At 39.8% G+C, this 10,000-nt stretch overlaps 2 protein-coding genes and 1 non-coding gene across 5 annotated transcripts in view; 1 reads left to right on the forward strand and 2 right to left on the reverse strand.

Moving 5' to 3' along the window:
- Positions 1-2,628, reverse strand: part of trim3b (tripartite motif containing 3b) — a 76,478-nt gene extending 73,850 nt beyond the window's left edge. For all 3 annotated transcript variants that reach the window (XM_061931337.2, XM_061931338.2, XM_061931341.1), the window contains exon 1: positions 2,615-2,628. In XM_061931337.2, the coding sequence (XP_061787321.1) occupies positions 2,615-2,621 (7 nt within the window). In that variant the 5' untranslated portion in view covers positions 2,622-2,628. The remainder of the gene's footprint in view (positions 1-2,614) is intronic.
- A 416-nt stretch (positions 2,629-3,044) lies between these two features.
- On the forward strand, positions 3,045-3,116 carry trnaw-cca (transfer RNA tryptophan (anticodon CCA)). Its single transcript has one exon. It is a non-coding gene; the product is annotated as a tRNA-Trp (tRNA).
- Positions 3,117-6,589: 3,473 nt separating this feature from the next.
- LOC133577200 (FH2 domain-containing protein 1-like) overlaps positions 6,590-10,000 on the reverse strand; it is a 41,481-nt gene continuing 38,070 nt past the window's right edge. The window contains exons 11-12 of the mRNA XM_061930833.2: positions 9,491-9,655; positions 6,590-7,557 (exon numbers count right to left, since the gene is read on the reverse strand). Of these exons, the coding sequence (XP_061786817.1) occupies positions 6,730-7,557; positions 9,491-9,655 (993 nt within the window). The 3' untranslated portion in view covers positions 6,590-6,729. The remainder of the gene's footprint in view (positions 7,558-9,490; positions 9,656-10,000) is intronic.

Below are 10,000 nucleotides of genomic sequence, written 5' to 3' on the forward strand. Positions count from 1 at the left end.
TCTACCTGTCAACTGTCAATTTAGCATCCTTGTTTTCTACCTGTCAACTGTCAGTTTAGCATCTTTGTTTTATACCTGTCAACTGTCAGTTTAGGATCTTTGTTTTCTACCTGTCAACTGTCAGTTTAGCATCTTTATTTTCTACCTGTCAACTGCCAGTTTAGCATTTTTGTTTTCTACCTGTCAACCGTCAGTTTAGCATCTTTGTTTTCTACCTGTCATCTGTCAGTTTAGCATCTTTGTTTTCTACCCCTCAACTGTCAGTTTAGCATCTTTGTTTTCTACCTGTCAACTGTCAGTTTAGCATCTTTGTTTTCACCCGTCAACTGTCAGTTTAGCATCTTTGTTTTCTACCCGTCAACTGTCAGTTTAGCATCTTTATTTTTTACCCGCTAACTGTCAGTTTAGCATCTTTGTTTTCTACCTGCCAACTGTCAGTTTAGCATCTTTGTTTTCTACCCGCCAACTGCCAGTTTAGCATCTTTGTTTTCTACCCGTCAACTGTCAGTTTAGCATCTTCGTTTTCTACCTGTCAACTGCCAGTTTAGCATCTTTGTTTTCTACCCGTCAACTGTCAGTTTAGCATCTTTGTTTTCTACCTGTCAACTGCCAGTTTAGCATCTTTGTTTTCTACCTGTCAACTGTCAGTTTAGCATCTTTGTTTTCTACCTGTCAACTGTCAGTTTAGCATCTTTGTTTTCTACCTGTCAACTGCCAGTTTAGCATCTTTGTTTTCTACCTGTCAACTGTCAGTTTAGCATCTTTGTTTTCTACCTGTCAACTGTCAGTTTAGCATCTTTGTTTTCTACCTGTCAACTGCCAGTTTAGCATCTTTGTTTTCTACCTGTCAACTGTCAGTTTAACATCTTTGTTTTCTACCTGCCAACTGTCAGTTTAGCATCCTTGTTTTCTACCTGTCAACTGCCAGTTTAGCATCTTTGTTTTCTACCTGTCAACTGTCAGTTTAGCATCTTTGTTTTCTACCCGTCAACTGTCAGTTTAGCATCTTTGTTTTCTACCCGTCAACTGTCAGTTTAGCATCTTTGTTTTCTACCCGTCAACTGTCAGTTTAGCATCTTTGTTTTCTACCTGTCAACTGTCAGTTTAGCATCTTTGTTTTCTACCCGTCAACTGTCAGTTTAGCATCTTTGTTTTCTACCCGCCAACTGTCAGTTTAGCATCTTTGTTTTCTACCCGTCAACTGTCAGTTTAGCATCTTTGTTTTCTACCTGTCAACTGTCTGTTTAGCATCTTTGTTTTCTACCTGTCAACTGTCAGTTTTTACCTAAAAATAAATATATTTATTAATTTAAATTTTTTTTTTTTTAAATTCACTATATTTTGCTAAAAACATCAAAATTAATTGTATTTTTATTTGTATTTTTTCTGACTCCTTATTACATCCAGCCATAGAATTATACATTAAAATAAACATATTTGAAATAATAAATTTTAAATTATCATAATAATTCATTTAAAATGACCATATTTAATTATTAAAATAATTGCTTGTTTATCAACAACTTTAGCATTTGATTCATTACATTTTGAAGCTCTCAGAAGTCAAGTTATGCTATATTCCTTAAGATTTATTTATGCAAGTTTGAAGTATCAATTATCTAAACACAGTTTTGTTTGCATATTTTCAGGATGTAGATTATATATATATATGTATGTATGAAATACTTGACTTGGTGAATTCTAGCTGTCAGTCAATATACTCCTCCCCTCTTAACCACGCCCCCAACCACGCCTCACCCCACCCCCGACCACGCCCCCACAACCCACCTCCCGAAATCGGAGGTCTCAAGGTTGGCAAGTATGGCCTATGGCAGGGGTCGGCAACCCGCCCTAGTGGCTCTCTGGAGCTTTTTCAAAAATGTATGAAAAATGGAAAAAGTTGAAGGGAAAAAAATATATTTTCTGTTTTAATATGGTTTCTGTAGGAGGACAAACATGACACAAACCTCCCTAATTGTTATAAAGCACACTGTTTATATTAAACATGCTTCACTGATTCGAGTATTTGGCGAGCGCCGTTTTGTCCTACTAATTTTGGCAGCCCTTGAACTCACCTTAGTTTGTTTACATGTATAACTTTCTGCGACTTTCTAGGACGTGTTTTATGCCACTTCTTTTTCTGTCTCATGTTGTCCACCAAACTTTTAACGTTGTGCACGAATCCACAAAGGTGAGTTTTGTTGATGTTATTGACTTGTGTGGAGTGCTAATCAGACATATTTGGTCACTGCATGACTGCGAGCTAATCGATGCTAACATGCTATTTAGGCTAGCTATATGTACATATTGCATCATTATGCCTCATTTGTAGCTATATTTGAGGTCATTTAGTTTCCTTTAAGTCATATTAATTCAATGTATATCTCATGACACACTATCTGTATGTAATATGGCTTTTAATTGTTTGTGGCTCCAGACAGATTTGTTTTTGTATTTTTGGTCCAATAAATAATGTTGCAATTTATAAAGATTTATAAAAAAAATAAATAAATAAAAAAGGAGGCGAGAAATTCACAAAATGACGAAAATGTACACATATTTTGTCGAGTGGGAGTGGGGGAAAACGTATTAATGTCGTGTAGCGTGTACTTACCGCCCATGCTGATTGATGACGTCACATTTACACATACACGGTGTTTAGCTTCAGTTACCGGCATAAATCCGAACTATCGCGACCTGGACACGGCCGTGGTGACAAACTGCGTCGTAAATACATATATTCTGTAAGTTTTTGACCATTTTATAAAACACGACTTCGTCTGAGTGCCGACGGTGACACTTCCGGGGTAAATATCATTCCGACGGCGGTGTAAGGGCGTCACCTAGTGGCTGGCGGGGGTGGAGTCACGTGACCACCGACCGGAGACTTGTGCGTTTGAAAACGATAAAAATTATTTTTTCTTTAATTTTGCGACGATTTATATCCAACAAAATGAAGGTAGGGATTACAACAAAGAACTATGTCAGAAAGACTGTTCATAACTGCGTCTTTATATAATTAAAATGTGGCCTGCATTTAACAGGACCTCGTGGCGCAACGGTAGCGCGTCTGACTCCAGATCAGAAGGTTGCGTGTTCAAATCACGTCGGGGTCAAACATTTTTAAAATTGTTATCATTTTATTTTCACGTTTCAAAGACAAATTGCCTTCAATTAATAAGTGATCAATGAACTAATTATCAAACGCCTTCAATAAACATTTAATTACTGCATTGAATTGTGTTGTTGTTGCGGGCCACATCTGGCCCGCAAACACCTGGAAATGACGTGTGTCAATAAATATCTTCTAATTTTTTTCATTTTGACCAAAAAAAAAATACTGCTTGAAGTTGCATACCTTTTCAACTTTAATAGTATCCAATATTGCAACAAATATTAATTTATTATCATACTTTCCAAATGTGTTTTTGTCTGAATAAATATACTTCGTTTTACAGCAAACTACCCGTCAAATTAATCAAAATGACAATAAATGTTACGTTTTTCCACATTCCCAAAATGCAACACGGAACGATCACAGGAAGTCCTTCATACCGACAGCCATCAGACTGTATAATGTATATGTTCCTTTTGACTGTACATGTACTGTAAATGTAAAATGTATTTATGTTATTCACATGTGAATAATGCTGTATAATAGACTGTATTTATATTATTCACATGTGAATAATGCTGTATAATAGACTGTATTTATATTATTCACATGTGAATAATGCTGTATAATAGACTGTATTTATATTATTTACATGTGAATAATGCTGTGTAATAGACTGTATTTATATTATTTACATGTGAATAATGCTGTATAATAGACTGTATTTATGTTATTCACATGTGAATAATGCTGTATAATAGACTATATTTAAATTATTTAAATGTGAATAATGCTGTATAATAGACTATGTTCACATGCGAATAATGCTGTATAATAGACTGTATTTATGTTATTCACGTGTGAATAATGCTGTATAATAGACTATATTATTCACATGTGAATAATGCTGTATAATACTGTATTTATGTTATTCACATGTGAATAATGCTGTATAATAGACTGTATTTATATTATTCACATGTGAATAATGCTGTATAATAGACTGTATTTATATTATTCACATGTGAATAATGCTGTATAATAGACTGTATTTATATTATTCACATGTGAATAAGGCTGTATAATAGACTGTATTTGTTATTCACGTGTGAATAATGCTGTATAATAGACTGTATATTATTCACATGTGAAAAATGCTGTATAATAGACTCTATTTATATTATTCACATGTGAATAATGCTGTATAATAGACTGTGTATATATAATTCACATGTGAATAATGCTGTATAATAGACTGTATTTATATTATTCACATGTGAATAATGCTGTATAATAGACTGTTTTTATATTATTCACATGTGAATAATGCTGTATAATAGACTGTATTTATGTTATTCACATGTGAATAATGCTGTATAATAGACTGTTTTTATATTATTCACATGTGAATAATGCTGTATAATAGACTGTATTTATATTATTCACATGTGAATAATGCTGTATAATAGACTGTATTTATATTATTCACATGTAAAAAAATACCTAAGTGTTTATTGTCTATTGTGAGCGAACTGTGGTGCTGAATTTCCCCCAGCGATCAATAAAGTACTTTCTATTCTATTCTATTTTATCTATAAAATCTACGGTTGTAGTTTTTAACGGGGTATTAGTGTAAATGGAAAGACGCTACATTTGTTTTTACGGCAGAAAAACCAGCAGCTAAAAATAAAAAATTTTAATATCCATCCATCCATTTTCTGCCGCTTATCCGAGGTCGGGTCGCGGGGGCAGCAGCCTAAGCAGAGAAGCCCAGACTTCCCCAATATAATGTTGTAAAAAAACAATGTCAATTTAAACAGTAAAATTCTGGCTTTTTTTTCGTAAAAAACAAAAAACGGTGGTACTGTTTTTATATTTACCGTATAATAGACTGTATTTATGTTATTCACATGTGAATAATGCTGTATAATAGACTGTGTTTATGTTATTCACATGTGAATAATGCTGTATAATACTGTATTTATGTCATTCACATGTGAATAATGCTGTATAATAGACTGTATTTATATTATTCACATGTGAATAATGCTGTTTAATAAACTATTTATATTATTCACATGTGAATAATGCTGTATAATAAACTGTATTTATATTATTCACATGTGAATAATGCTGTATAATAGACTGTATTTATATTATTCACATGTGAATAATGCTGTATAATAAACTGTATTTATATTATTCACATGTGAATAATGCTGTATAATAGACTGTATTTATATTATTCACATGTGAATAATGCTGTTTAATAAACTGTATTTATATTATTCACATGTGAATAATGCTGTATAATAAACTGTATTTATATTATTCACATGTGAATAATGCTGTATAATAGACTGTATTTATATTATTCACATGTGAAAAATGCTGTATAATAGACTGTATTTATATTATTCACATGTGAATAATGCTGTATAATAGACTGCATTTATATTATTCACATGTGAATAATGCTGTATAACTATATTTAAATTTGAATAATGCTGTGTAATAGACTATGTTCACATGTGAATAATGCTGTATAATAGACTGTATTTATGTTATTCACGTGTGAATAATGCTGTATAATACTGTATGTATATTATTCACATATGAAAAATGCTGTATAATAGACTGTATTTATATTATTCATATGTGAATAATGCTGTATAATAGACTGTATTTATATTATTCACATGTGAATAATGCTGTATAATAAACTGTATTTATATTATTCACATGTGAATAATGCTGTATAATAAACTGTACTTATATTATTCACATGTGAATAATGCTGTATAATAAACTGTACTTATATTATTCACATGTGAATAATGCTGTATAATAGACTATATTATTCACATGTGAATAATGCTGTATAATAATACTGTATTTATGTTATTCACATGTAAATAATGCTAAAAAACAAAAAACGGTGGTACTGTTTTTATATTTACCGTAAAATTTGTAAAAAAAAAAAAAAAAAAAAAAAAATTGTTAAATTTTGCAAACGTCAAGTTTTCACTGTGAAATCTACTTAAAACAATTTATACATTTGTGTGAATGCTCCAAAGCATTCTTCAACATTTCTCGACCGATTTGAAAAATTCCAACACCAACCATTCAAGTTGTTTTTTTTACCAATTAAAAAAAAAAAATCCCGAAATTCCCTAATACCATTTACTACTTTAAACAATTCATTCATGCTCCTAATCATTTTCTTAAAAAATCCCGCTTTTCCCAAAATTTCCAGGAAGTTCCCATTGAAATGAATGGGACATTTTTCCAAGTTGCACAATTCCTACATTTTTCAACATCAACACATTCCACTCATCCTGGACATTCAAACTAACCCTTTCCCAAGTTCCAAACCCAATTCCGGTTGTCCTGGAAATCCAAACTCCTCCACATTCAAACCATTCCAACATTCAAACCATTTCTAAATTCCAACCATCTGAACAGAAGTGAAAATGTAATAAAATATTTATTGAAAAGCAGAAATATAAAACACGTTCCCGGGTGTGTCCAAGACAAGTTCCTAGTTGCCTTGGTCACCACGGGAGGCTAAAAAAGAGACAAACATGAAAAGTTCCGAACAAATACGAGCAGCATTAAGTATCGTCGTCTTTCAGGACGTGGTCCTCCACGTCTCCGGCTTTGCTCCGGCCCCCGAAGCGTCTGAAGAAGGAGATGAAGCCGAGGCTGTTTGCCGGTCCGTCCGCGTGGTCCCCGGTCTTGGCGGCGACCAGCGAAGCCCTGGCTCGGTCCGCCATCGCCGATTCAGTCCTGGAACCGGAGGAGTAGGACCTTTGGAACAAACTCCCCAGTCGGAAGGCGGGCGCGGGAGAAAGCCTGGTCTCGTCCACGGAGGCGGACCTCAAGTAGGGGCTTTTGGAGAGAGCTCGGTCTCGGGGGTACTCGGAGAGAAACGGGGCGTTGGGATTTGCTGGATCTCCTCCGCTTTCCCACACTTCGTCGTCCTCGTCGGACACGGAGGGTCTGTGCTGCTGAGCGCGTCTCTGGGAGTAAGTCAGAGGACTCAAGATGGTCCATGGAGAGCCCACGTCGCCATTTTTGGCAAAGAAGTAGTCTCTGGTTCTTGGCCGAGGTGTACGAGGGGTAGCCGGACAGTCCGTGGCTCCCTCTCCGTTCTGGTCTTGTCCGTGTGTTCCTTCTGTGGACACTTTCTCCGCATCTTGATGTTCCTTCTCCGGAGAGGCGGGCTCTGGTTTGTCTCCGGATGGATGGCGGACCGCCAGCTCCAAGGTCTTCCTGCACCGGGAGACACCGTCCAGGTCGTTGGCCAGGAAGCTGCGCAAGACCGACTCCAAGTTGGCTTCCGATCCGGGATCGGAGACTTTGGAGCTGCGCTTGGTCGCCAAGCGGCTGCTCTCCTTCCTCCTACGCCGCTGCTCGGCCGCCTCGCGCTCGCGGTTCTCCTTCAGGCGGGAACAGAAGCAGGACAGGCTCAAAGAGAGGTGGGTGTTAGAATCATTTGATCTAAGTTATCGCAAAAACTTTGTGTCTCAATGAGTTCCCAGCGAGAAGCAAAAACATGTCTTTGAACCTACCAAGAAGAAGGCTTGTAAAACTCCACAGTGTAGGGGGGGGGAAGCAACATGAAGGTGTTCTGTTTTCTTTCATGTAGTAATCAACAGAAAGATAGTTTTAACCCAAGGACTACAAATCGGAGAGAAGGCAGGATCTGCCAAAATTCCAGCTTTTTTTAACTCTTTTACGACCTTTTCTTTTGAACTGTTCTGTAACCAAAGGCAACGCTGTTTACGACCCACGTCCCTTTGGAAGCAGCTGTTGCCATGTGGTCAGGGAAAGTCCAAATAAAAGGAGGAGGCGTACAATCTTTCGCCAGAGCGTGCTGGAGACTGTACAAGAGTACAAGACCAGACGTTTCTCCTCAAATTGAGCCAAATTTAATTCCGTCTCTGTTTGATTCTTTGCTTCTTCCATCCGTCCATCCATCTTCTTCCGCTTATCCGAGGTCGGGTCGCGGGGGGCAGCAGCCTAAGCAGGCAAGCCCAGACTTCCCTCTCCCCAGCCACTTCGTCCAGCTCTTCCTGTGGGACCCCGAGGCGTTCCCAGGCCAGCCGGGAGACATAGTCTTCCCAACGTGTCCTGGGTCTTCCCCACGGCCTCCTACCGGTCGGACGTGCCCTAAACACCTCCCTAGGGAGGCGTTCGGGTGGCATCCTGACCAGATGCCCGAACCACCTCATCTGGCTCCTCTCGATGTGGAGGAGCAGCGGCTTTACTTTGAGCTCCCCCCGGATGACAGAGCTTCTCACCCTATCTCTAAGGGAGAGCCCCGCCACCCGGCGGAGGAAACTTATTTCGGCCGCTTGTACCCGTGATCTTGTCCTTTCGGTCATAACCCAAAGCTCATGACCATAGGTGAGGATGGGAACGTAGATCGACCGGTAAATTGAGAGCTTTGCCTTCCGGCTCAGCTCCTTCTTCACCACAACGGATCGATACAGCGTCCGCATTACTGAAGACGCCGCACCGATCCGCCTGTCGATCTCACGATCTACTCTTCCCTCACTCGTGAACAAGACTCCGAGGTACTTTAACTCCTCCACTTGGGGCAAGATCTCCTCCCCAACCCGGAGATGGCACTCCACCCTTTTCCGGGCGAGAACCGTGGACTCGGACTTGGAGGTGCTGATTCTCATCCCAGTCGCTTCACACTCGGCTGCGAACCGATCCAGTGAGAGCTGAAGATCCTGGCCAGATGAAGCCATCAGGACCACATCATCTGCAAAAAGCAGAGACCTAATCCTGCAGCCACCAAACCAGATCCCCTCAACGCCCTGACTGCGCCTAGAAATTCTGTCCATAAAAGTTATGAACAGAATGGGTGACAAAGGGCAGCCTTGGCGTAGTCCAACCCTCACTGGAAACGTGTCCGACTTACTGCCGGCAATGCGGACCAAGCTCTGGCGCTGAGCATACAGGGAGCGAACTGCCACAATCAGACAGTCCGATACCCCATACTCTCTGAGCACTCCCCACAGGACTTCCCGAGGGACACGGTCGAATGCCTTCTCCAAGTCCACAAAGCACATGTAGACTGGTTGGGCAAACTCCCATGCACCCTCAAGGACCCTGCCGAGAGTATAGAGCTGGTCCACAGTTCCACGACCAGGACAAAAACCACACTGTTCCTCCTGAATCCGAGGTTGGACTATCCGGCCGTAGCCTCCTCTCCAGTACACCTGAATAGACCTTACCAGGAAGGCTGAGGAGTGTGATCCCACGATAGTTAGAACACACCCTCCAGTTCCCCTTCTTTGCTTCTTGTCCTGTTTAATAGATGTCATCAGTGTTTGAACCTGACAGTGGGCTCCTCCACACCTGCACGGCGCGGTCGAAGTTCCTGCAGAAGGCGTGGAAGACGGAGCAGCACTCCTCCAGCTTGAAGGAGGTCGGGTCCTCGCAGAAATACTCGGCCACGGCGTAGCTCAGCACGTTCAGCTCGTGCAGGAGGAAGTCCACGTCGGAGAGCTGGGCCTCGGCCTGCTGGGGAACGGACAGGAAGGATCTAAAACGGGGTGTCCAAAGTTTTTGTGCAAAGCTAAGTATCCTGGGCCATCTTGATACTTTATTTTCCAAAATAATACAATAAATGTTAGTTTTATTTCCCAAACTTAAAGCTCTGTTCAAGGTTGGTCCCGGGGACCAATCCACATTTATATCTCTAGATCGGGGGTGTCCAAACTGCGAGACAGACCACAGGGGTTCAAGAAGAAACGGGAAACGGAAAAAGGACGGTGTGGTGCAGGTTGGGAGAGCGGCCGTGCCAGCAACCTGAGGGTTCCTGGTTCGATCCCCACCTTCTACCAACCTCGTCACGTCCGTCGTGTC

This window comes from Nerophis lumbriciformis, linkage group LG37 (assembly GCF_033978685.3).
Source record: "Nerophis lumbriciformis linkage group LG37, RoL_Nlum_v2.1, whole genome shotgun sequence".
NCBI lineage: Eukaryota > Metazoa > Chordata > Actinopteri > Syngnathiformes > Syngnathidae > Nerophis > Nerophis lumbriciformis.